Here is a 27,186-nt window from a genome sequence, read left to right on the forward strand (position 1 = left end):
TATGTAATGATTCAGTAGTGAAGGTGTAATATATTTTTATAGGTATTGACCCAGTCTCTTTGCATACATAAATTACAATAAAATATGTTCAAATAAAATGTTTTCAGTGATATCATTGATTAGCTAATTAATAATCTTCTATTCACCTTGATTTCATTTTGTGCTTTTAATTTTTTGTAATCAAAATACATGTAATCTGCTTGTTGCAGATATCCAACATTTCAAAATCCTCCCATAACAATATTAACTGCAATACTCTGGGTTCTGCAGAAGAAAAAAAAATCAAAAAAAAAAGATTCAGGCCCGTAGAAACGGTTTCAAAAGTTGGAGGGGGGGGGGGAGGGGGCAATTTCCAAAAAAAAAAAATCTGACAAGCCAAAAAAAAAAAAAAGAACTGCAATTTACCAGTGCTCGGCCTTACATCAAAGGGGGGTGGGGGCAACCTGCATTTAAAGGAACATTTACTATAGCAAAATACTTTACTAAAAAAGCCCCCCCCCCCCCCCGTGTTCTACGGGCCAGAGATTACTAAAGTATTTAATAAAAACAGTTGTTAGAATGATAAAGTAATTGAATCAGTAGCCGAAAAGAATTTAAATAAATGAAAATTTTGTTTAATTCTTAATTTCCACGTACTACGCTATCTTTAAAGACTCAGTTTCTCAGACCCCGGGATCATGAAACAGACTTAGTCTTAAGTCAAAATTTCAATCGTCCTTCAAGTGTCTATTACTTGTGAACCGAAACTCTTTATTTGCATGCATAATTTGCAAGTTTATTGATGCAAAGTAAAAAAAAAATCTTCATTTTGGACTGCTTCATTAATTAATTCATTTCATCGCAATATACATTTTTAGACTTAAGCTATATATTTCAAGATTTTGAGCCCAGTGCATGTTCAAAATTATTTCAAAATTTTATTATTCTGAGAGTAGATTTTATTGCCCTTGCTTTTTTAAAATTACTATTATTGTTTTACGAATTACGAACAAAATCCAGCTTTAAAACAAAAAGAAACAAATGCAGTTGATATTACCCATGAATAAGTAAAATTCATTTACATGTAATTATTGATATTACTCGTGAATCAGAGCTTGTTTTTTCAAGATATGTTTGTTTTCAAGTATATCACATGTGCTTAAGATGCTAAATTGCATTTAAAAAAAAAAAAACTATTTGTCCGAGAAAGAATACACATTTTTCCTCCAATTTTGATAATTCATGGTGCAAAAGACTGATAACACGCTCTCTAGCTCAGAATGTGAATGTCTTTCGAACCGAAATATTTAAACATACTCCTGTTTTGCCAAAAGAATTTTAATTGATAAAAAATGTTTATGTGTCTTAAGAAAAGGAACTCATGAAGCCTTGCAACATTGAGAAAATCCCTGGGTAAAGTTATTATGGAATTTCCGAAAAGTTTATTTTTTTGAAAATATCCAAAGTGCAATTTTTTTTCCAGGTCGCCACTTGATAACACATACGATTGATCATCTGTGCCGTTGTACATTTCACAATGGAAGACAAATGTTCTTTTTTTCTTTTTAAATATAAATATTTTTGGAGAGAAAAAGCCTGTAATTTGGAAACTGTACCGCTCAGCAAATTATTTATAAAAAAAAAATGAAATTTCCCAACACCTATATAAATACCCTTCGGTGGGATCTGGTGTGACATAGATTGCTTGGCATACACCAAAAGGTAAGTAATTCGTAAACAAATTGATTTTCAAACAAAAATATTTGCTTAAGGTCATTGTTCTGGTTTGAATTTAAGTGATAAGTAGATATTTTCTGTTTACTAATTTTGAAACATTTCTTTTCAGTTTTCACATTCTCGCTCAAAACAACTTCTAGTTCTCTCTAAAAAAAAAAAATTAAAACAAAATTAAAAAAAAAAAATAATGTGCGTGGACAATGGTGTTTTTGTCAAATTGAAAGGTCTTAGATATATATACTTATTATATACCAGAATATTTGTTCTGTAAACTGCTACAGGTTCTTCTTTGCCTTGTAAATATTAAGCTTCAATGGGTAGATTTTATGTCTAAGAAATCAAGTTCAAACTTCTTGCCAATTTATTTACTAACAGATTTTAATTATAGTTTATCTCTACTTTTTCATCGCGTAAATACAGGCACTGGGCAGAGTTCAGATTTCATCTATTGATCGTACTTTTGCACATGTAAATCTACGTTCTAAATACAAAAGACTTCTATTCCTTTTTTTTTTTTTTTATTAAACCCCTTTTAGAGTTGTTTTATCCAATTTTAAAAAGCATCGTTCTTTCATTCTAGAATCTGAGTTACTTTCAATGCTGGGATTTTTTAAGAGGAATTATAAAAATTATTCTATTTTTATTAAAAATGATCTATGAAATTTGGTCTTTTTTTCACTATGCCTATAATGCCGATTTCCAGTTATACATTTAAGATTTTTATCGAGTTTTATTTGGTTTAACTTTATTTTTCATAGCCCTGAATTTTGATGTTCAGTTAATTTTAATTCGGCTCTGAAATAAGCCAGAAGCCTTGCTATAAATTTTTTTTTTCTTATATCGAGATCGTTTCAAAGCAGGCGACGTCTCTATTTCAAAGTACATCTTGTAAGGGACGTTTACAACAGAGAATTGATCAATCACTGTATACTAGAGTAATTTAGCAAGTATTCGTTAAAGGAAAGGGTCGATAAGTGTTATATCTCCGTTAAACCCTCGGAGTAAGTATTGGTAAAGACTGATCAAGACAGTCAATATCCTTAAGGACGTTCGATCCTGAGCTTTTGAGCAGATTTTGGTCTGGAGCTTTATTTCTAAAATTCTGCATTATTCTTAAGTTCTAACATTAAATCTGGATTCTACAATGCAAATTATACTATATCCAATGAAAAAAAAAACGCGATTTAATTCCATTCAAATAGGATTAAGCCAGGAACTATATTTTGTGGCGGAAGATTTTTTAGAAGAAAATTATCATTTTTTCCCTTTTGAAATATATACAGTACTGTTAAGTTTAGATTCCTATTTTTCCATGCTGGTTGCACACAGAGCTATTTTGTGCATTGAAATGTTTAATGCTGGTTCTAAAATATTAATTAAATCAGTTTTTGTGAATTCTATCACCATATTGTGACAAATATAGAAAATATATTCTGAAACTCCAGGAAAAAATTGAGCCAATTTTATCATAAAATTAACAGTTTTTTAGTAATATCTAAAAAATAACATCATAGACCTCCACTTTTGATTTTCTTTTCTGAATATATAAGATAACTCTGATCAATCTACATAAATTCAGCAAAAGTTTAAGACTTTAAAATATTTTTCTTGCTTGTTAAATTTTTAATGCCCGAAAAATGACATTTTGTGAGTGCAGAAAGGTCAAATAATTGATTATGCGAATCAATTTGAAAATTTTTCTTTGTCACAATTTTAATGTGTCTTTTTTAAGAGAGAATAATAGCACACTTTGTCCCATGATTTATTTGGATGAAAAAATATTGGAGGGAAAACGTCGAAGATGTTATTTTTGATTAAGACACAAATTCAGTGCAAAAAGGTCATTTTAAATGTACTGTAGCGCCAAAAGAAGCATATTGACCCCCATTTTTTGTTTTGATTTTTAATTAAGCTATGTGTGTAGAAGCTAAAAATATACTTGACAAAAAAAGTTTAAGACTTTAAATATCAGGATCCAACGTCGTTAAAATAAATTCGAAATATTTTTTCCCTTTAAACAATAAAGGCATAGTACGACATGGCTTTACTCGGAACGTCAATGGACGAATAAACTTTTCTCGAATAGGAAAACAAAGGCGAAAATGAACCAATTTTTGCGGCTTGTAAATGCATTTTAAAAACAGTACATAATGAGCCCTGTTAAATTTACATGAGACTGTCAGTGCATTGTAAACAAAACAGTCTGTTGTTCATGTTCCTGCAAATGTATCAGGTGAAAACAACTGTGATCACAATCGCAAAAAATATCATGAAGTGCAGAAATGAAATTCAATAAAATGTAAATTTTAAATGAAGTAATAGATTGCATTTTTTTTTGTCTTTTCTTGTTGTGGGATAAAAATTTATTAGTCAGTTGTTAATAGCTAATTTGGTTTTTGTGCCAATTGCTATACATATACATGTAGTAACGGTTGAAAGTTCTGTAGTCTTTGAAATATGAAAATAACGAACAGTAATCAAGCTAACAATATCAATGAATCTTTACATACTGAAATCAGAGCAAAACACGGACCTCTAAAACGTCAGAGGTGGGATCAGAGCCATAGAGGAGAAAGCATCCCTTGTTAACCGGACACAACCACCGTGATCCCCCTTGACATGATCGGGTTAACAGAGAAATCCTTAGAGAATTCAGTATGAAAACGGTTGCCTAACAATATTTGATAGAAAAAGTCCAAATTCGACTAAACATACAATCCTGCAAATAAAGTCATTGTGTTAACCATGGAATTTGCGATATGTTGTTGAGATACCCTTGTATCATCTACTTATTTGTCAGTAGCCTGCCTCGGTTTAGAAATTTTTCGTAGGCAGAACATGCCTATGTGTATATGATCCACCAGGAGACATAAATATTGCTACCTAAAAAAGGAGAGTTGACGAAAAAAGGTGAAGACATCACGTTAATCATAAAATTTATTTGTTACTTTATCATTGCCGTGTGCATCATATCTCAAAACTCAAAAAAGTCGGAACCTTCAAGCGTTTACAACGCAGTATGATATAACAATAAAGGGTGAGGCATTCCAAATACCTTCTCCGCTGTACACTGTGAGCTCGATGGACCAATTAAATATCAGATATTGAAAGAGAATATTAAAAGCAATTCATTTAAAAAAAAATAGGCTTTTATTTATTCAGCGTTCAGTTTATACATTCATGAAAAAGATGTGCAAATATCTCAAAATATTAAGAAATTTGAATTTTATCTTTTAGGCGCACATGTGTATACGGACGATAATTAAGCGTGGCAACAGAGCATAAAAAAGTAACAACAATTAAGCATTTCAATTTAGAAAATGATGTTAGATACTTTAGTTATTTTTACATGCACGGTGTGTGTTTCTGGACTTGACAGACCAACTTGTTTGTAGATCTCCGAACAAACACATCCACGCTCGCTGGATACGACTTCACGCTTAAACATGCAACGAAATCCACGAAAATTGGTGTTCCACGAATAATGATGAAACCACAGTAATTAAGACCTTTGCATAATGCGAAAGTTTTTATTTTCATACCCAATTCTACAGGAAATACAACAGCATCGTATCGGAAAAATCGTTGAATTATTAGAAAAATGTGAAAAGTGGCAGACAGATACACAGAATGCCCTGCAATAGATTTCTTAGACTTTTGGCTATTATTCCGAATCGCAATCTGAAACATTTTTTTTTTCATTTTTGTGTATCAAAAAACAAAATACAGGAAGAAGATGGCGATGGAAATCTTGTTTGTTGTCACTTGCATAGCAGTCTTAGGACTGTCGTCTGCACTTCTGAAACCAATTCCGTTTCCGGTCGAGTTAGAGGAATGCTACAAATTACGCTCCTACAACATGACGCCGTCCGACTCAGTTGCCATTGGTATACAGAACTTCTGCTACAAAAGTTTTCAATATAAACAGATAGCTGCTAATAAGATGTGGTCCGGTCCAAACATCACACAAAATGAAATTAACTACATTAATAGTTTATTTCGACAAATCTTTGCTGAAGCAAGGGAGGTAGAAAAATACAAGAAAGGCGGGCGTCTCAAACGACAAGCATTCCCAGGAAGATACAGACGAGAAGTGCGAAGTCCAGGCGCTTTCCGGAGATTTGTAGATTGTATAGATGACTTAGAGAGACGGGTAATTATTTACTCACATTTTCAAGATATATATATTGCGAAGCTGTAATGGTCTTTCTCATATTACATCTGTAAAATGTTAGAACTGGCGTCACACGTCTATTACATACATTCAGACATATTTCAGACGAAATGTTGGTTGAAGTGTAGGCCGTCACCGGTTCTAAATTAATACGTTTTCCAGAATCAAAACATGAAGGCTTGCAAAGAAAAGTAGATGTAGGCGAAAGCCTGTCCACTTCTCTAAAGAGAAGAATGTCACGCGATGTAAAATGACAGATTGAGAACTCCGCATGGTCGTATCTAAAAATTCCGGAATGATTACATTTTTCTCTCTCACTGCTAGACGGTGTAAATCCCATTATTTCATGTTGAGACATTTGAATTTTTAGTCTATCGACGGATCCCCACGCAACGCCTACCAAACACTATCTCTTTTCCACTCGGGACCAGGACTGGCAAGTGCTCACAGAGGACCTGCCTTTGGCCCATGGCACAGAATATACTTACTTGTGTAAGTTTTTGTCCTAACTACATAGATAAATTTAAACGTTATAATTTCTTACATGGTTGAAGGATCGGGTATAACAAGGGCACTGCAAGTGGAGCTTCCCCTCGCAAAAGAGAACATCGATCCTGAGGTAAATTATAACTCCCATTACGCACGCACTCACTCACCCACGCTATCGGAAGCGATTTACCAAAAATATTTTCCCTCTAACTTTGTTGCAAAGGGATGATTAGCATACGCCTGTTTTATGTTATCGGCACATTCTAATCCGCAGAAATGTATTTAAGGTCTTTTGTTTCAAAGACCGTCTTTTGTTTCAAAGACCTACTGACTCCGTTGGTTAAGATTATTATTTTTTTCCCCTAGACGCTAACTTTGAACCTCATATCTTGCTCATTTCTCAACGGATTTTGCTCAAATTTTCAGAGTATATAGACGTTACAAAACTCTATCAGAATATTGTAATACATTTCAAAAATCCACTTCCGCTTTTGAGTTATTTCCCTTTAAATGAAAAGTTAGGTCATTTGGTTTCCAGACAAAGGCTCCGAGACTACAAAAGCTGGAGCAGAAATACTACTGAATATAAAAAAAGCATTGAAGTTGTGCACATCGGTTTTTGTTTTTTGATTTCTGTGTTCAAAATGCCGCTAGATAGGGGTAAAAAATTAGAACGCCTAAAAGAGCGAAAATTTACACATATTTTCCTTTGTATCTTTTAAAATAAAAATAATTTGTCAAAATATGTAGAATAAATATTGTGCACAATTTCAAGGTCTTTCATTTGACACCACTGAAAAGGGGCTGGCCCCTAAAATTAGGGATCTAGGGTCCTTTAAAGGTTTTGCTTTATTACTCAAAAACGGTAAATATTTCGATATGACTCTCATATTGCAAGTTGATATCCCATAAAAGATCGCTAATAACCTTAGAATTTGGCATGACCTTGACTCAAGGTCACTTCGCCCTGTCCGCAGCTCCAACAGAAGACCTACTCGTTGCTTTGCAACGAGTTCTGCTCGAGTTTATATTTTATTTTTAATAAGGCCAAACAACAAAATATGTGTGGTTCCGGTTACACCTCCAAAAAAAATTAGGGCAGGTAGGTAGGGATTTTTTTTTTTTTTTTTTTTTTTTTTTTTTTTTTAACAAAATGATTTTCTTAATTTTTCTAAATAATACTTATCACTACTTTGCAAATGACATTTAGATGTGGTGTGATAATATACTAATCAATATTGGTAGGGGACATCTACATGCTAGCTTGCTTTGGATTTAACACTAATAAACACTTGCACTATGTTGTGCAAGGGGGCCGTCATTGCTGAAACTAAAACTTAAACAGGAGCCATTGATGGAAATTGGTGAAAATTCTGGAAAAAATATGAAAATTGCCAAAAAAAAAGTTTAGGGTCGGGGTATAAAATAGGGACGGTCGGGTAACCGGAACCACACGTATTTTTTTATTTGGCCTAAGACAATCTGACCCTTTGGACGAGCGCAGATTCATACTATTGGATACCTATAATATATTCAGTTTTAACTTCGATCTGCCTCTTCAAACTGCATGAGACATTTAAAACGTCTAGACTCTGACGTCACGTGACATCGTATGTTAGTTAAAGTACCAGCCAAGTCTGAAAAGTGCAAATTTTAACAAACTGAAAGAACTGGGAGGCCGCCCAGATCTGGTTAAAAATTACGGCCTTTAATTCTCACCTGCCGGACATAGAAATATAACTGGCAGTCACGCGTCGCGTTTAATAATAATGGATTGATATCTTTATGGATAATAGGTCGCGTGCATGGGCGGATACAGGATTTGTGATTGGGGGGGGGGGGGGGCGTGGATAACTTCATTTAGGCAGGGGTTCGGGGGGGCCGCCTTAAAGCCCCCAGTGGGTCCAGGGCGAAGCCCTGGTGGGGGCCCAGGGGGCGAAGCCCCCGGAAGCTCCTGGGTTTTCGTGTATTTTAAGAGTAAAACCAGGCACAAAAATAGTGGTATTGGTTAGTTATATACCAAAGTATGGCATTATTAATATTAGTCATATCATACTTTGAAAATTTTAGGGGGGGGGGCGTGCGCCCCCCACGCCCCCCCCCCCCTTAAATCCGCCAGTGGCGTGGAGGGGGATATTCTTACAATTCTTTGTCAGTAGGAAGCATGAAATGGTGTTATAAAGTATTCTTCTTGACAATTGAAATTTCAAGATTTTAACATCTCACTGGAAACAAATAATTTGTAATATATTGACGGTGCGACCGTTAGGGCGAGCGCAGATCTATACTTATTCAGTTAAAATTTAGATCGGACTCTTAAAACCGCACGTGACATTTGGTACGTCTATACTCTGACGTCACATGACGTTGAATATAAGTTGCCAATCTCCTATGCAGAGTTCTCGTTCATTTCTCTCTCAGACACCTCTGCAATGGGCTTGCGTCAAGATTTTTGACATAACGTAAAAACATAACATGTCAAGGATTATTTCAAAATAATTTAATTTCGTTTGTATTCTAGCCTCTGATTGGTAAATATCCAAAAAGGAACACAAATTATTTCTGTATAACCTGTTTTGGTATGGGGACACACCCCCCTGACAATCAGCTGAATCATCTGTATCCATACAATCCTCTCATTTCCAGTCCTCGGGATTCATGGAAAATTCCAGATTTAATAAATGTACCTTTAACTTCAAACAACAATTCAATCTTACCTCATGCAAACAAACAACATGGCTGCTAGGCCTATGTATCAGTTTTTACCTCCCCTCGCTTCCCATCACTTCCGTTACTACGGTTGTATTATTGAGCGGCAAATTTGAACTAATGAAAAGCAACGAAATTTTAAACCCCTAGTTATTTAATGATTCTAAAATTAAATTATAAGGAATGAATCTAATTCTTGGCCAAATTATTCGAGTATAACCTGGTTTGGGTCAGTTTACGCTGTTTTATAATCCGCTTCGCGGATTATAAAGCGCAAACTGACCCAAACCAGGTTATACTCGAATAATTTGGCCAAGAATCAGAGTCATTCCTCAATCAAACTAATAGTATTAGATTTATTTAGTGAATATCTACCTTTAAGGACTATCATTAGCTCAAACATTTAACTATAATGAATACTAAAAGAAACGCACTATTTCTCGTGCTTATCACTGTGATATACGCGAGCCAACGACAGAGGTGAATATATGAGCCGATGGTAGTTTATTTTTTGTTGAAGTATTTGGTTATTCTCGCGAGAACGTAGCTTAAACAAGCGATGCATTGTGGCGGAAAAAAAATCGTTTGATGTGCAAGTCCGAATTTTCTCTTCGCCCAGGTCTTATCGTTAGAGCTCGCAGTGCGAGCGGCGCTTCGCGCCGCTCGCTGCGCTCGCTATAATTATATAAAGTATACCTTGAGAGTATAGGTTATCCTCAATAAGTTGGTGTTTACTTTGCTTTAGTTTGGAGACAGCATGTAGATCTCCTATCCCCTACTGGGATTCTACCCTTGATCACGAGATGGAAGATCCTACCGATTCAATTGTTTGGAGTGATGAATACTTCGGAAATGGTGACGGCGTAGTCATTACTGGGCCTTTCCGAAACATGCGAACAGTTCTGGGTGGCCCCATAATCAGAAACATTGGAACAGGTTTGCCAATATATTAAATGGTTAAATTAAATACAGTACACTTGAACATTTTACCTAATGTGCATATGTTTCCTTATTTTATGCATTGCTATTTTTTATTATTAACATGTAGTAATGGAAAGTGCTTATATATATTTTAAATTTTAATTTCTATAAAAATATTAGAATACAATTGTTATATCAGCTAAAAATCAAGGTTATTCTACATAATATTTTCTCTTGATCACTGAATGGCTAGAATTTAAATATGTTCATTATATACTTAGGTCGCAGCGCCTTGTTCACCAAATTGGGTCTCAGAACCGTTTTGAGTCGAAGAAATTATGGAGATATAACGGAGCCTAAAGTAGGACAGGAAAGAGTTTACTCTTTGGAAGCCCATCACAATGGTCCACACAATTGGATAGGAGGTCACATTTCAGCAGATAGTACTGCGTCATTCGATCCGGTGTTCTTCATGCATCATGCTTATGTTGACGCTGTTTGGGAACGCTTCCGAGTCCAGCAGGTTATTAATGGGATTGATCCGGAACAAGATTATCCTAACCCCCCTCATCCTGTTGGACATGGTCCTAATGACATAATTGACTTCAGACCATATCTTGCTCCAATAACTAATAGCTTTGCCATGTCGAATGTAATTGCTAATCTTGTCAGATATGAACCTTTCCCAACTTGCTCGAATCGATGTAATGGGAGTCCTCATTTGCGTTGCCAGCGGACTAGTTCCGGTCAAGTCTGTGTGTCTACAGTTCGGCCTGGTGCACAAGCTTTAAGACGCTCTCCATTAATGATGGCTGCGCCGAGAGGGCAGCAGTTTATGGATAATTCCTTAGCTTTTGGCGCAAATGATTCAGAATCTTTTGGACAGTCTCCATCAGAATCACTAATGATGGCTCAGGCAAGCGGGCCTATTCCTGGAGGCAACAGATTCCCCGACTCGCCATTTAATGATAGGCGGAATAGAGAAAATACAATAGGTACTGCTCCTGTTGCACCGGAAATCCAGGCAGCTAGGATGGAAGTGAGAGAAGTTGTTCAAGAAAGAAAACGAAGGGATGTTTCTAAAATATTTCAAAATGGCACAACCAATGGGGCTCATTATCAGTCTGTTTCCTCCCTTCAACGGTCTTTTACAAACACTTTCCTCCTTGACGGAGAGCTAGATCTTAAGCGATGGGTTTATGTGCCAGTTCGTATTGTGCACACTAGATCTCTAAATGTTGACAGTATTGACCCAACCTTTTATGGACATGTAAGATTGTCAAATGATGTTTGTCATACAGTTCAATCTGGTGCTTCAAAAGTGTTTGTATCTTCCGATGGTTTAGATTATTCTGGAACATATAAAGAGTTTGTGATAATAGATGAGAGGCAACCGGTTTCCGTTTCAACAACTGCTGTAGGGATAAAGAACCCGGATTATGGCGAAGGAGAGGTTCTGTTCACTGCACATGACTCTTGTGGAAGACCATGTCGCCCTCTGTGTTTGACGGACACCAAAGGGCAACAGAAATATAAGGCTTGTTCTGGGGCTTTTAAGATCTCGTCTGCTAATCCTAAGATGTACAAACCTACGTATAAAGATGCTGCAGCTGGTGATTGGATACTGCACAATATGGTAGATTCGTTTTCTCTGGATCCACAAACTCCTGTTACCTTTGTCTGTGGAAATGGTAAAAAATGGCCTTGGGAATTTTAGAGTTTATTATGTATACAGACTATGGATTGTCACAAATTTTATTGATCTATGCAACTTATGAATGTGCAAAAAAGAATAAAGATTCAGTAAAGTAACGGTTTAATTAATGTGAATTCCTGCAATATATTTTTATCATAATTTATTTATTTTGTTCGAAGTGTCAGCCAGATACTAGTACTTGTTACTAAATTGTACGAATATAGCCAAAAATGAGAATAAATTAATTTTTAACTAAATATGTCAAACTCCGCATTGATCAGCGCATACATGTTGTCATACATATTATCATTGGAAAAGTCCGAATTTATCCAGTGTTGTTTATTTACCTTTAATTTATATTTTAAAATTTGCACTGAAAATCTGTTTTCATCTCGTCTATTTTACTACAATTCTTACGGTATCTTGAAAAAAGAGAACAAGTTTTGAATTAAATTTTGATTTTGCTTGCCATTTACAGATATATTTTCCGTTAAGGATTTTTTTTAGCTGCTGATACATTTATGCTTGTTTCCAGTGATAAGTTTTAATGTATTTAAAACACACATACACGCCATGCGCGGATCTAGAAGGGGAGGGGGTGTCGGACCGTCTCCCCCACCCCGGGATTTTTAGAGTTATAATTTTTTCTATGTAAAATAATTTTTAAAAAATGACCTTGGAGCCCTTCCCCAGGAAACACAGACCCCTCATAAAAAGGTAAGAAGAGTCATTTATGACAAAGAAAAGTAACTTTTTCTCACCCACACGAAATAGAATTTTTCAGGTTTTGGCAAGTTATTTGACTTTTTTTTTCTCCCGAGTCCGATATTTGATTTGGTATAAACCCCATCCCGGAAAAAAATATCCTGGATCCGCGGATGTGTTCAGTACACGTATACTCAGGTAGGGAATATTGGCCACCCCCACCCCTTCCATAAATCCAGGGCAAAGTCCTGATTGGTGTCCAAGAAGCGAAGCATCAGAATTCCGACGAAATAAACCTTTTCAAAATTAATCATACATGAAAATGGAGAAAATATCCATATGTCAAATTTGAGTTAAATGTGTGCAACCGTTGCCGAGATATGAACAGAAAGTCATTGATGACGGATTGACGGAACAGGGTAACACTATATGCCCCAGCCATTTTATGGCGGGGGCATAAAAATCGTCCACTACTGATACCGAACCTTGATGTATATGTGAAAACTGGTTGCAAAAACTGGTGGTAATGCAATCTCTCACCAGAGGGCGTATTACGCTGCGCTATAAGTGGAGCGAAGCAGGAACGATAACTCTGGGTAGAGATTGGTGGTAATGTTATATGTTATCTACGATTGTTAATGTTGAAAATCAATACTCATTTAATTTTGTCATGCCTGATAAGACAAACACACATATGGAAGCTAAGCGCCACCGAGTACAGTGTTGATGAACAGACAGACGAACGGACAATGTGATTCCTGTGGGTCTCCCGCATTTCACGCGGGACCCTATAAATATTAACTTAAGGACCCTCTTTACATTAATGAAAAATGTTTTGGGAATTGAGAAAAATAATATTTTATAAAAATTTGAATGTTGAGTTCATCTATTTCATTTTCAACTTACATAGGGTACCTGCAATTTATCCCCCCTCCCCCCAAAGTTCAAGACAACGAAGTATCGACGAAGAGAAATCACTGTTGCTGACTTGAAAAAATCGGAAAAGTACTTGCAGATAAAGTGTTCAATAAATTTATCTTGGTCTCATAAAATTTCAAGAATATTTGAGTTGCATACAAAAATACACTGTACATAGATTTTAATTTATTTAGTTTAGCTCTAAGGCCAGATTACGAAAATACCACAGTGTGTGCGGTGTAATAGACGGTCTTTGTTCTCAAAGTACTTTTATTTAAGAACTCTTTCTACACTGTACTCAAAACAGTTTAAATTTTGTGGTATATTTATGCAGTTAGAGTAATCTGCCCCTGGATCTAAAATCCAATAAGGTCATTCCAAGTTTTTTCTATGTTTAGTGTCCGCGGACGGATTGGTTTTGGGGTTATGGAATTTAAAACAAGTAAACAACTACAAATATTCATAACACAACTTACTCTTTTGGGATCGGCATTTTATTTTTATTTTAAGTTGTGTACCAAAATATTTAATTGTCATAAACTAGAAGTTTATCAGTCTTTGTTGCAATAAAAAGAAAATTCTCAAATGATGATGAGAAATTCTCCAATAATTTTTATAATACTGTTTTTCCCCTCTTTGTTTGTGTGTTTTTCTCGGATAGAAAAAATAGGTTTTTGATTTTAGGGTGGACACTAAATATACAAAGAAAAAAAACTTGGAATGGCCTAAATTAAAATCTACGGTGTATTACCCAATTTTTATTTAATTCGGGCATTCTTAACATTTTAATAGGCGAACATAAATCCATTGAACACTTTATTATCATGTAACAACCCCCCCCCCCTCCGCACACACACACACACACACAAGTAAACAAGTGATTTCTTTTCTCATCAACACTTTTTGCGTGGAGATAAATGCCAGGTATCCTGTGTTGAAATTGGGATAGATAAGCTTAGTATTAACACCTTTATCACTGGCGGATTTAAGGGGGGCGTGGGGGGCGCACGCCCCCCCTAAAATTTTCAAACTATGATATGACTAATATTAATAATGCCATACTTAAGTATATAACTAACCAATACCACTATTTTTGTGCCTGGTTTTACTCTTAAAATACACAAAAACCCAGGAGCTTCCGGGGGCTTAGCCCCCTGGGCCCCCCTCTATTCAAAGTATGATATGACTAGTATTAATAATGCCAAACTTTGGTACATATAAACTAACCAATACCACTATTATTGTGCCTGGTTTTACTCTTAAAATACACGAAAACCCAGGAGCTTCCGGGGGCTTCGCCCCCTGGGCCCCCACCCAGACCCCCTGCCTGAACGAAGTTATCCACGCCCCCCCTAATCACAAATCCTGTATCCGCCCATGTTTATACAATATAATTTTGTCAATGTCCAAAATAACATTTAGCTTTAGTGTAAAGACCAGAGGGTCCTTGATTGAGTTCTTTACTACATATACTTTAAAGTTTTTATGGGTTTTTATTATTATTATTATTTTTTGTTTATTTGTTTTGTGCTTTTTGTTAAAAAAAACCCACAAAACATTTTAGCGCACTTGTCCTCACCCAAAAATCTGCATTTGCCCTCACTTCCCAGTATGTGAACTTTTCCGGAATCAGAGTATTTACCGTAGTAAATTTGTACTACTATATGGACATTTAAATTTCCGGTGATAAATCAAAGCCTTAGGGATAAGACAGGGTAGTGACCACCGCAACCATTCTGATGAATCTGCATGGAATAAAATGGTGAATCATGAAAATTCTATACAGATGGTAAATGAAATCATAATTCGACCAAAAGTAGACGAATTAGAAAATGAAAAGGCTAGATACGAATGCCCTTTGCCGTCTTGTACAGCCACATTGAGAGGAATCGGTTTTGTTCCATCACATCTGAGAAAAGTGCACAATGTAGTGATAAACAACGAGGTAAATAAAAAAGTAATTTTCTTATCCTTATTCGACCATATGCCAGTCTTCTGAATCTGTTACAGTCTGCTGTGGTCTTAAAGTTTCTTTACGCATGTTTTTAAAATACCTCACCCACAGGTACTTGTGGACAGGACCCCCCCCCCCCCCCCCGATATTCAACCCCGGGACTTGTTGGACATTTTTTCACAAATTATATTTATTACACTTATTCATCATGTGTACCATAGGAAAAAATCGTGAAAAACCCAAAATAATCGTTCCACACAGAAATACCTCATTATACATTATAAGAGAGAAAGGTATGCCACTCTGGTTTGTTTACGTTGTACCCCCACTGGTCTTTCTGGGTTTAAAAACATGTACTTATTTTATTTTAACCTAAAATGTCGGTTCACACTGTCTCCACATGTATTTCTGTCTCAGATCATGCTTTCGGATTGACTCTGCATCTCGTAAGAATCCCACAATTTCTCCTTAAACAGCATTGCAGTCAGTGTGTTGAAAAATCCTTAGGTAAACGGTGGGGGGGGTCCTGTCCACAAGTACCTGTGACCCAGCCATGGCATCAGAAACAGGTCTGGTACAATCACTAGATTTAGCTATGTAGCTTGATTTACCTACATAGCTTTATTTACCTACCTGAAGTAACTTTATTTAGCTACTAAATCAAACTTATTTCTTAAATTAGCATTTTTCCCAGAAAGTGCAGAAAATTGCACTTTGGTGCAGTGATAATTTTCAACTTTAAACTCATCTGAAAACTATTCATGAAAAAATCACTCTTGGAGATGTGTCTTTTTCTGTGCAATTGCAATCAAAGTTCTAAAAGTTTTGGGGCTATATACAAAAGTTAATTTGTGATCTAACAGTTACTTCTTGAGTGAAATAACAAAGAAAACCAGTTTTGGTTAACATGAGCACAATGTAAAGTAATCATACTTATCCACGCCTCATCGCACACAAGGTGGTGCACAGTTACTCAAACAATGGAAATACATATTTTCCTTAAAAGTGTTCAAATGCAGCAATGTTAAAAATATCTCTGCTTTAGATTCCTTTTTAAATAATACCTAGAATAAATATTAGTAGACATTTACTTGCGACTTTTTGTCTCTTTAAAATAAAAAGTAAAATTGTGAAAATTTGTCTTGAAATAGCTAAATAAAGCTACCTGAGGTAGGTAAATAAACCTACAGTAGGTAATTTTAGCTATGTAGCTAAATGTACTGATTGTACTGGACCTGAGAAAAGCATTTAAAAAATCCACTTTTCAAGGGGACATGCGTACATTTTTCATTATCAAGTACTAGTACTAAGTAGTTATGTTAGATCGTTTACAACCATAAGATAACAAGAAAACATTGATGTAACCATCAATTGTCGCCCGGGAAATAAATAAAGTAAACGATGGAAATGAGTCTTGATCATCAAACCGCTTCGATATGTGTGAAAAAGGCATGCGTCTAAATGATGGAGACGATGGTAGAGACTATTTTGAAAACTTATTGTCGGATGAAAATCGAACAAAAACGATTCCCTTTTAAACTTTATCAATTCCTCAAGTAAATGTTGGCTGCATAAAATATAATTTGAAACCAGACACATGCATCACCTATTTTCAAAAATGTCTTTCACTTTAAGATTATAAAACACGAACTGTGTAAAGTACGTTTTTACGTTTTTATGCGATAAGTAAAATTCGATGTTCTAAAAAAAGGGACCTGTCGTTTTTTCGATAGTAAATGATAAGCAACTTTATATATTATATATGAAAAATATATATATTTTTACAGATTCACTTTATGGAAGTAAAATTATTGTGTATCTCGTAATTTATAAAGGGAAAGAACATTCTGATTAACAATCTTTTAAATGTTTAGAAAACCTTTAATTCTGAATAACTTCTCCCACCTCAATCCCCATATACCAACACTTAAACTTATATGTATAGAGCAGCCCGGTCCTCCGGGCTGCAATAATGTTTAAAGGTGCTTGGACACAGATTTGAAGATAATGTTTTCTCAGATTTTCAGTATAATTTCATGACTTATATGTTGCTATAGCATTTCATACTAATATATACTAAAAATCTTATTTCATCTGGAAGTTGTTAAAACTTCAAATTTCTGGACGCGTTGGATTGACACATCCTTGCGCTTTCACATATTTTAATTTTATTCTTAATACTTAAGAAAAGTGACAATTTTGTTGTGTATTAATGAAAAATATTAAAATTATAACCCAGAAAATTCAGAGTGGAAATGTTCGAAAGCAAAACCCACTCACAGTATTGTCAGTCCGTCCTCAGTGGTGTGTGCAGAGTTTAACAATTGAACACACCCGGTGAATCGTAAACATTAACAATAACAGAGCTAGTGCCCTGTTTACAAAATCAGTTTACGTTTCACAGGTGTGTTCAATTTGTTAAACTTTGTACACATTACAGAGCACGGACTGACGATACTGGTGAGTTGGTTTTGCTTTCGAACATATCTACTCTGAATTTTCTAGGTTATAGATGTAATATTTTTCATTAATACATAACAAAATCGCTTCTTTTCTTAAATATTAAGGATAAAGTTAAAATTTGATGTAAGTGCAAAGATGTGTTAATCAAACGCGTCCCAGAATTCATAGTTTCAATAATTTCCAGATGAAATAAGTTTTTAATTATATTTTCGTGTGAAATGCTATTGCAATATATAAGTCATGATATTATACAGAAAATTTGAGAAAATATTAAATTCAAATCTGTGTCTAAGCACCTTTTAAAAATCTCATTCCTAAGAATTAAAAAAAACTTAAATATTTTACAGGGTACAAATTCTGATTCAGACAATGGAACTTGCTCTACTTTGCAATGTTTTTGTCCAATACTATCATGTAAATACAGTGGCCAAGGAATGGCAGACAGACATTTCACAAGTTTGAAGCTTCTCCGTCAAGTAAGTTATCTTAGATATTAAATATGTGTAAATTATGTTTAACCAAAATGGCAATTAGTTTTTCAAGTAGTGATTGAAATTTGAGTCTTCAAGAAATCATATCTCTCAGTTTGAGTTGTGAACATTGCATAGAGAAGACAAGAAAAAAAAAATCCACCTCTTAATTAACAAAAACAATTCTATATCACTGACCTTTAGCACTTCATGAAAGTTCATGCAGAGAAAAAGTACAAGTGTGAGAAGTGTGGACTGAGCTTTGGTCTGGACCGTGATAGGCGACTTCACCAGGGGAGGTGTGGACAAATATACAAATGCACAGACTGTGAGGCAGAATACTCTACCATAGAGGCTCTCCAGACACACTGCTTACGGAACAGGCACAGGCGTCCCCCAAAACCTCCCAAGATGTAGGTGTTGGAAAGTGACTTCTGCATAGTTACTCCAAATACTGTAAACCAACTATTAATTCGCAACATTTGAATTGTGATTCATCGATTTGAAACCCATCCATAACTGTTAATATTCACAACTGAGAAACATTTAACATAAACACACAATTAATTTAGTGATTTGAGATGAGATATATTTGCCAGTTGACAAAGTTCATGAATTTGTAGATATTTTTTTCATGTGCTTAAAAGTTGGTTTATGGTATATTTATTGGGAAATTTCTTTTAAGACTTACAAAGATGTATATATATCATTACGGAAAAAAATCTTCATAAAAGTTGATCTTTCAAAACATTTTTATTGCCCAACATATCTTAAATCAAATTCACAATAAATCTCAGTGAAAAGTATAGAAATGCAACAAAAAAAATGTGATCTAATCAGTCATATTTTCTCTGTGATCATTAAAAGAAAGATATATATGCTAAACAAAGGTAAATATTGTGTTTTGATGTACAGTGTACATGTACCCCATTCATTTCAGACCACCTAACAAATAATTAAATTGAAAAGAATCTTTAAATATTTTTAACATTTGTTGCAGTGCTTTGATGTCAAACTATATATTTTTCAGAGCTGAGGAAAATGTGGACAAGCAGAAGGAAGAAAATGCTCCTGCCAATCACGGTACCTCAATTTCCACGCAGACATCAGGTGTAGGTATGATGACCCCATTATCGTCAATACCAGTGATTCTTGTAGAGGTTACCCCCAAAACTCCAGTGGATAGAGAAATTCTCACAAAATCTTTGTCCATGAAGCCAATTTTACCCAAACCATCTGTGAAATTAATAGTTCAACAGCAAACTCCTCCGGTCTCGAATGTATCCCCATATGGAGAGACTGGCACAGAAAGTGAAAGTCCAGAGCAACTTGGGGATTTTTCATCTCAGACAACAGAGATAGGTGATATTTTTAATGGATCTGTATCAGAAGGAATACAAACCTCTTTAGGAGACAAGAATTTAGAATCGGGGGATGACGTACCATCATTATTGGAAAAATCATGGTCATCTACAGGTATCCAGACAGCAATAACATTTAAACCTCAAAGGAAGAAGCAGCTAGGCACTGTCGCACAGACCCAAACTTCAGGAGACATCATCCTAAAAAAAGCCATGGAATCTGCTGACATCCCAATACAGATGGAGTCGGTAGGGACCCAGATGACTCCACAATTAAAAGGACAAAGCTTCAAGAGAAGAACATGTACAACAGAGACTCAGACACAGAATGAAGGTCCATCCAAACCAAAGAAGAGGAGAAAATCTCTGTTAAATGTTTTTATGACAGACTCCATATCTCAGACATCAGCAGAAAGTAATGCTGTAAAAATGGATTCCATGTGTCAAGTGGATAATTTCAAACATTTCACACTGGTTGACATCAGCAAGAGCTCAACAACACAGGCAGCTCAAACTGAAAAATTCATACGAATCGACACAATGTCACAGACTAAAGAACAAATGCAAGAGGGACCACAAAGCTTGAAAAAGAAAAACAATGTTTCTCAAAATGGACAAAATTTAATAGAAAGAAATGAAAAATCTTCAAGAGCAACAGACAGTAGCTCAAAAATAAATCACCAGATCTCAAATACAGCAATTCAGTACAAGACAAGAATTACAACCCCTGGAGAACATCCATTTTCAGATGCAGAGACTGGACCAATACTTAGTGTTACTGAAGAACAAGGGGAAACAAGTGAAGAAAGAACTGTATCTCTAACAGACTCATCAACAAGTGCTGATACTGATTCCTCCTCCCTGCAGGTTCCTAAGTCAGATCTGAATATTCCCAATGAGAATAGGGTCCCAGTCCCATCAACAACTGTAAATACCGAATCCACCTCAATACAGGTTTCTGAGGCAGAAATTCCATCAAATCTGAATATTCCTAGTGAGAGCAGGGTCAATGATATGGGAATACAGACTTTTGAAGCTGATTTTGAGAGCTTTCTTCTTTCACAGTGTGATAATTTGGAGAGACCAGGACAGACTGAGACCCATGTTCAGACTCAGAGCACAGCTACAGACATTGATGTGTTGTTACAGATGACAGACAAGGAGACCAACCCCCCTGAAATTTCCATGGATACTCAGACACAAACAGCAGACTTAGATATCATTGATTCCTGGATGAACCACATGGAGACACAGACATCAACAGACCCAGCATTTAACTCTTTCTCTTTTAATGATATTGAAACACAGACTTTGCCTGACCTGTCTTTAGACACATCGGATGATTCCAGTTTCATGAATGAATTTTCTCTGACCAGTATCCAAACTCAAACAATGGAAGATGATTTATATCAAAGTCTCTCAACCCAGACAGACAATTTCCTAAATATGTTTGATTTTCCCTTGACTAGCATCCACACACAGACAAGTGGGCAAAGTGATCATGCTTCAACACAGACTACTCAGTCAAACACTCAGATGACTGAGATTGGAGTAGGAAGTGATATTGCAGATGTGATTTACTCCTCCAACACGGAGACACAGACAACAGATCTTGGACTGTCTGATACTCACACACAGACTGCCTGGGACAGCCTAGATAATCTGCTTAGGGAGTTCCAGAAGTGACTCCATATACACAATGTCAAAATAATACATTGTATCTTGACTCCATAATCATAGTTTGTGCATTTGAAAGGGAGGACTAAAGCCTGTTACATTCATGAGACCTTTACAAAGCTGTGTTTCACAAAAGAACATAAAGACCAAGGTGAAAAATATTATGTACCCAGAGTCTTAAGATCTTTTCTTCTTTACAACTTCATGAGAAAACATATGAATTTCTTATTCACATTAAAATCACAATGAAATGAAAATGAACAAAATGAATTTAAAGTCTTAGTTGAGGGTTCTTTTGTAAAATAGGCTCCAGATTCCAAGCAAGGCTTTAAATTGTAAGCCCCTTTACCTTCTTATGCACAGTCATACATGCAATGTATCGTAAAATTCTATTAAAACATTCAGCACAAACTGATTAACATGGACCTGATATTAATTACTTCCATGTATACTTGTTTCAAAGATTGTCATTTTGTAAATGACTTGAGAATGGAATGATTTTTTTTTTATGTTATAACTGATTTTATACATGTACATGTACTGCATTTAAAATTTGCAGTATTGATAGCAAACACTTGCCATTTTTGGAGTTGTATTTCTTGGTTATGTTGTAATTACTGTATACAGAGTTATTTTTACCCTGTTTTTTTTGTTTTTTTATTTTGCTGTTTATCATTTACAAACAATTTTGCCCTGTTTTAAATTTGCCCATAAAAAGTTGTGTTTAAGAGATAATTCTGTTTTTCACCCTATTTTAAATTTGCCCACTTGCAATGAAGGTGAAAGGGACAAATATTAAAAAAAAAATTGGGTGAACATTTCTCTATATACAGTATATTATTTTTACAATGGTTGTAGATCAGTAATGTCAGTAAACTGATTTAGTTGTATTTGTTTTAATCTTCTTGTGATAACTAATTGTTTTCAAAATAGAAAACACTTTCTACAATGAAAAGGATATCATGAACCAATAAGCACATCCATATCATTGTTATAGAGGACTCTCTCCATAGTACCATAGACGGATTTTCCCTTGGAGGAATTCTTCTCTAGTACTCTTAGAGTGAGATTTCCCGGGGGGGGGGGGTATGCTCTAGAGAAGACGGGGGGAGGGGGTCCTACTCAATATCCCTAACACTGGAAACTCTTTTTGTCCAGCTGATAGTTAATTTTTAATTTTTGGTGTTGACAAATATGACCAAAGCTTCAATCACATATCTGCTTTATCCATGTCCACTGTTAAGTAAAAGTATATCTGTTTGATATCACTGGTGCTTTGTGTACATATTTAAGGTACACTTTTAAACTATTTTTTTCAATCAAGAAAACGATGATGTTAGCGCTAATTTTGCAAGCTTTCTCATTTTGTTTTTTGAATCAGAGGTGTAATTTTTTGTTCTTTTATTGTCAGTAGCAAACCAAATTATAATCATTAAGTCTTTTTGAGAGGTCTTTTAGATAAATTTATTACGAAATAGAGATCGTCTAGTCAAACACATGCACGTAGTATCGCGTTAGAAAGGGGGAGGGGGGGGTGAGGAGAGAAAGGACAACTTAAAGTACCCGAAAAAATCCGATTTTGGGGGGGGGGGAGGGGGGTTCAACTTTTTGCCTCAATATATTATCTACGATTTAACTATACTGCAAAAAAAAGAGGGGGCCAACCTTTCAAAAACATTTTCAACAGAAAAAAGGTATGATTGGAAAAAAGCCCCTCCCTTCCCCCGATACTACCTGCCTGAGACAGTGTTGAAGAAATGATATAAGTTTACTTCATTATTTGTATACATTTAGCCAAAATGTACAGATTAACTCTATTGAAGAAATAGCAGGTACACACATTAAAAAAAAGTCGATAAAAGACCGGAAAGCCTGTAACGTTTTGGATTTGCCTCCTCTGATAAGACCCAGAATTATTCTCTCATGAAAACACATGTATACTGGTGATATAGACTTGGATTTCCTTAACATTAGAATTTCCGGAAATCTTGCTCATTAGAGTGGGCTTTTACCCAGGATGAATACTTTGCTCTAGATGCCTCGTCTCTACGTGGAATATCCTACTCTAAGCCTAAAGGCCATTAATTTAACAACCAATGTGGAATATTATGAGTACAGATTGTCCTATTAATTTCCTTTTTAGCTTACCTTGACGAAGTCAAGATAGGCTTGTGTTATACCGCCGCAACGGTTTTGGGTCCCGGTTTAAGTTTTAGGAGAAAGTCTATTCCCATGTGACTACTAGTATAAATTCTACCTGGGCCTAACTTGTATCGATGATTCATCTAGGAATGGACATTACCATATCTGCTTTGTATGATTGATCAGACCTACATTTTCCAAATGAGTGACCAGGTTAATATTTTTGGAGTACCTATGTCCCCTAATATCTATTATGAACTGTTATGAATAAACATGTGTACATTGTTAGATGTATCTAGGATTGGATATTACTAGAGATGTTTCGGATGCTGCATCTTACCTTCATTTCCGATCACGTTAAGTTTCTGGAGCAGGTACATTCCCAAATACCCGGTAACCGTTCCTAATACCAAATCAAACTTACATGAAAATTGATTTCGGGATGCACACTAACTAGGAAAACTGGTGTGAGATTTCATCTTCTTTATAAATAAAATTTGGGGGAGATGAGTTTCGTATTTTTTCATTAGATAGTGCAATAATACTTATTTGATTTCTTGTGATAATACCAGACTTGGCGAAGATAGAAGATGGAAAACTATTTGAACCCATAATTAATATATATTAGAATTTATAGGACACGATTGCTGTAATTCTGAAAAACAGTTCTGCTATAATTAAGCAATAGTTTTATTTAACTCACCTCGACGAAGTCAAGATGTCTTACCCGCGGTCTTGACGCCCTGTTTAAAATTTTAGGAGAAAGCCATACCCAATTAACTATAAGCCATACTAGGGCCAAAATTGCATGGATGGAAACTACCAGACTTGTTTCAGATGCTGGATCTGACCTACATTTTCCAGATGAATGACCATTTTTTTGAGCAGGTCAATTCCCAAGGGACTATAATCTCTACCTTGACCAAACTTGCATGGATGATGCATCTTGGAATGGAGCCACTTGACCTGCTTCGGACGCTTACCAGAACCAAACCATCATGGACGATATTTTGGGATGGATACTGCCAGGCATGCTGATGCTGGACCTGACCTACATTTTCCAGATGAGAGACAAGGGTAATGGTTTATAGAGAATACGTAGCTCTTAAACTGTATGGGTAATACAACTGATCTCGGATATGTGATTTGCATTACTTATAGATAACAGTTGTCGAGGTGAGCTTCGTAATCTTTGATGACATATGTTTCTTACTTGTCTATCATCCTGTATATTTCGCATTTCCAAATTTTCACATACAACATAAATTGTTAGCACTTATTTCTTCTACAGGACACAATTGTCAAAGATTGATTGATTGATTATTGTTGTTTTACGCCGAGTCGGCAATATTTCAGCCATATTTCGGCGGTATGAATTAAATACTGTATGAACGGTTTTGAGAGTTTTTGGGTTTCTCTGGCGGCCCCCAATGAGCCTACTCTTTTTCGAAAACCAGAGAAACGATCTTTAGCGTGCCAAGGGGGTTGTAATCCTTGACACGGGGCACCGTTTTACGTCCCATCCGACGGACTTGGAATTTAAAAATAAAAACAGTTAAATTGAAAATTACAAAATGCTAATAAAAATATATACATTTAAATCTTATTGTAAAAATCAGTTTCTTGCAAGTATTGTAAAATTGAACTAGGATTTACATTTGTAAAAAGATCATGCATTGTTTGCACGCCATTAAAAAGTTTATTTCGAACAGGCGTAAAATCAGAACATTCTAAAAGTATATGGTTTATAGTTATTACACAGTCACAAGATATGCACAATTGTCAAAGAAGGTGGGCGAACAAGGCGTGCAAAATGCCTATAGCTTCAGATAATTATATAAAATCATATTCAATCTGTGAATTAAGTATTGAGAGTAAAGTCCTCATTATTGAAATTAATGAAATTATGATAAACAAAATTTTTCTGAGAAAAACATTTTCGGCAAAAATAATTCTTTTATTTAAAAAAAATATGCGGAATTCGAACCATAGCAATAAAATACACCCTGAGTATCATTTTGCTTTGAGACTGACACGCTAACCACTACGCTACACATCTAGTAATCCGTACAGAGAAACTTGAGAACGTGGAAAAAACAGATTCTTGAAAACACCAAAGATCGAGGGATCAGGTGCGAAAGAGGAGTAAGCATCCCTTGCTCATCGGTCTCATCATCCGTTGTGAACCCTCTGTATTGATTGTGAACCCTCTGTATTGATCAGGTAAACGAAGCAATCCACAGTCAAAATAAGTTTTAAAACAAAAGCCAAGCATGTCAGTCAAAATCCGACCAAACGATAGATTGTATTTGCAATCAAAGTCATCCTTGAATTGGCTTAATTTTGACTTTAAGCCTTTTGACATAACTTATTTGTCAGTAACCTGTCTCAGTTTAAAAATTGATTGTACACAAAACATGCTCTTGTGAACCACATCAGCTGGGAGACATAAACACCATGTTCATGTATTAATGGATAATTGCTAGAGTACATAATTGTGGGAAGTTAAAAATGGAAAAGTTGGATCCATTTAGTTTTGTCATATACTTTAGTTGTAAGTATGCCATTTACGTCTACATACATATAAATATCAAAATATGAAATAGTTGTGGCAGACTCTATGTTGTTTTTTCTTTGGGAGATCTAGTCGACAAATGATTGAAAACGATAATTCAGAGCACGTAGTGTAGAATCAAAATATTTATTAATAAAGAAATTTAAATTCCATTTTTTTCTTTATGATAAACATGATGACTCAACTTTTTCAATCGTCAACTTCCCTAACTTATGTAGCAATATACCCTTATCACCTGCGTATTATATGTCTCTCAGTTGATTCGATACGCAAAAGCATGCTTTATGCAGGAAAATTTCTATAACGAGGCAAGTTACTGACAAACAAGTTGATGAATCAAGAATATCAACAGTCTCATCTGAAGTCATCATTTTGCAAGTTCTGTGGTCGATACAATTACATTGTCAGCAAATACAATCTATCATTAAGTCAAATGCTGATTGACGTTTATCAAACTAATTGTTAGGTCATTATTTACACATTGAATTGTCTAGGAATTTTTCCGTTTTCCCGATCATGACAAGGAGCACACGGCGGGTTTGACCGGTCGGCAGGGGTCGCTCACTACTCCTTGGCACCTGATCCCACAATTAGATGTCCTTGTTTGCTCTGCTCCTGATTTGTATTGTTTGAACAGACTTTTGAGTTTGAATACTGTTCAAAATCTCCATGTTTTATTAATTAAAGAAGCAGTTTGTAGGTCAAGTCAGACACCTTAGTCTTTATTGTAGTGAATGCTTGTAGAATGTTTTGAAAAGTCAGAAGTTTTGATACTAGCTCTTGATTTTAGGAAAAAAAATTCTTGAATTATCTATAACTTTTTTGGATTTTTTTTGAAGAGTCCATATTTGAATAACACCATTTCGTGAATTTAGTGTAGCCCAGTACTTGTACAATTTCTTCTTCACATCAGTAAAAAATTTTTATGGTGAGTAAAGATTTGAAATGGAACATACTAGACCATGCAGTTTATCTTCGTAAGGACATATAATTATGAAGTTTCGGAATCCAGCATAGGAATCATAAGTAATCCATACACAGTTTATTAATATTGTTAAATAGACAGACCTTTATTTAGGTTCATAATGAAGGGCTTTCTACATTTATATACAGTATTTACGTTCATTAGAAGAACGAACATGACGCCGCTGTTCTTTTTCCATCATGGGTTCTAGACAAAGCTCTTCTGAATTAAAAAAAAAATGATTCATTAACT

General features: G+C 35.3%; 2 protein-coding genes across 2 annotated transcripts; both read left to right on the forward strand.

Annotated features, from left to right (window-relative positions):
• The first annotated feature begins 5,449 nt into the window (after positions 1–5,449).
• On the forward strand, positions 5,450–11,779 carry LOC133197781 (uncharacterized). Its single transcript, XM_061333986.1, has 4 exons — positions 5,450–5,869; positions 6,261–6,382; positions 9,834–10,024; positions 10,291–11,779. The coding sequence occupies exons 1-4, from the start codon at positions 5,453–5,455 to the stop codon at positions 11,724–11,726; spliced, it is 2,166 nt and encodes a 721-aa protein (XP_061189970.1). The 5' UTR covers positions 5,450–5,452; the 3' UTR covers positions 11,727–11,779.
• Positions 11,780–15,087: 3,308 nt separating this feature from the next.
• LOC133197782 (ATM interactor-like) lies at positions 15,088–21,958 on the forward strand. The gene is made up of 4 exons (XM_061333988.1): positions 15,088–15,273; positions 18,093–18,221; positions 18,420–18,628; positions 19,246–21,958. The coding sequence occupies exons 1-4, from the start codon at positions 15,088–15,090 to the stop codon at positions 21,260–21,262; spliced, it is 2,541 nt and encodes an 846-aa protein (XP_061189972.1). The 3' UTR covers positions 21,263–21,958.
• The last annotated feature ends 5,228 nt before the right edge of the window (positions 21,959–27,186 follow it).

This window comes from Saccostrea echinata, unplaced genomic scaffold (genome assembly GCF_033153115.1).
Source record: "Saccostrea echinata isolate AGI-Se365-2 ecotype Australia unplaced genomic scaffold, CSIRO_AGI_Sech_v1 ptg000030l, whole genome shotgun sequence".
NCBI lineage: Eukaryota > Metazoa > Mollusca > Bivalvia > Ostreida > Ostreidae > Saccostrea > Saccostrea echinata.

Excerpts from the sequence above, each read along its gene's own strand:
- LOC133197781 (XM_061333986.1), top strand. The coding sequence starts at position 5,453 with ATGGCGATGGAAATCTTGTTTGTTGTCACTTGCATAGCAGTCTTAGGA. Across the intron at positions 5,870-6,260 it reads TAGATGACTTAGAGAGACGG|TCTATCGACGGATCCCCACG; the intron begins GTAATTATTTAC and ends TTGAATTTTTAG. Across the intron at positions 6,383-9,833 it reads CACAGAATATACTTACTTGT|TTTGGAGACAGCATGTAGAT; the intron begins GTAAGTTTTTGT and ends ACTTTGCTTTAG.
- LOC133197782 (XM_061333988.1), top strand. The coding sequence starts at position 15,088 with ATGGTGAATCATGAAAATTCTATACAGATGGTAAATGAAATCATAATT. Across the intron at positions 18,222-18,419 it reads GTTTGAAGCTTCTCCGTCAA|CACTTCATGAAAGTTCATGC; the intron begins GTAAGTTATCTT and ends ACTGACCTTTAG. Across the intron at positions 18,629-19,245 it reads CCCCCAAAACCTCCCAAGAT|AGCTGAGGAAAATGTGGACA; the intron begins GTAGGTGTTGGA and ends TATATTTTTCAG.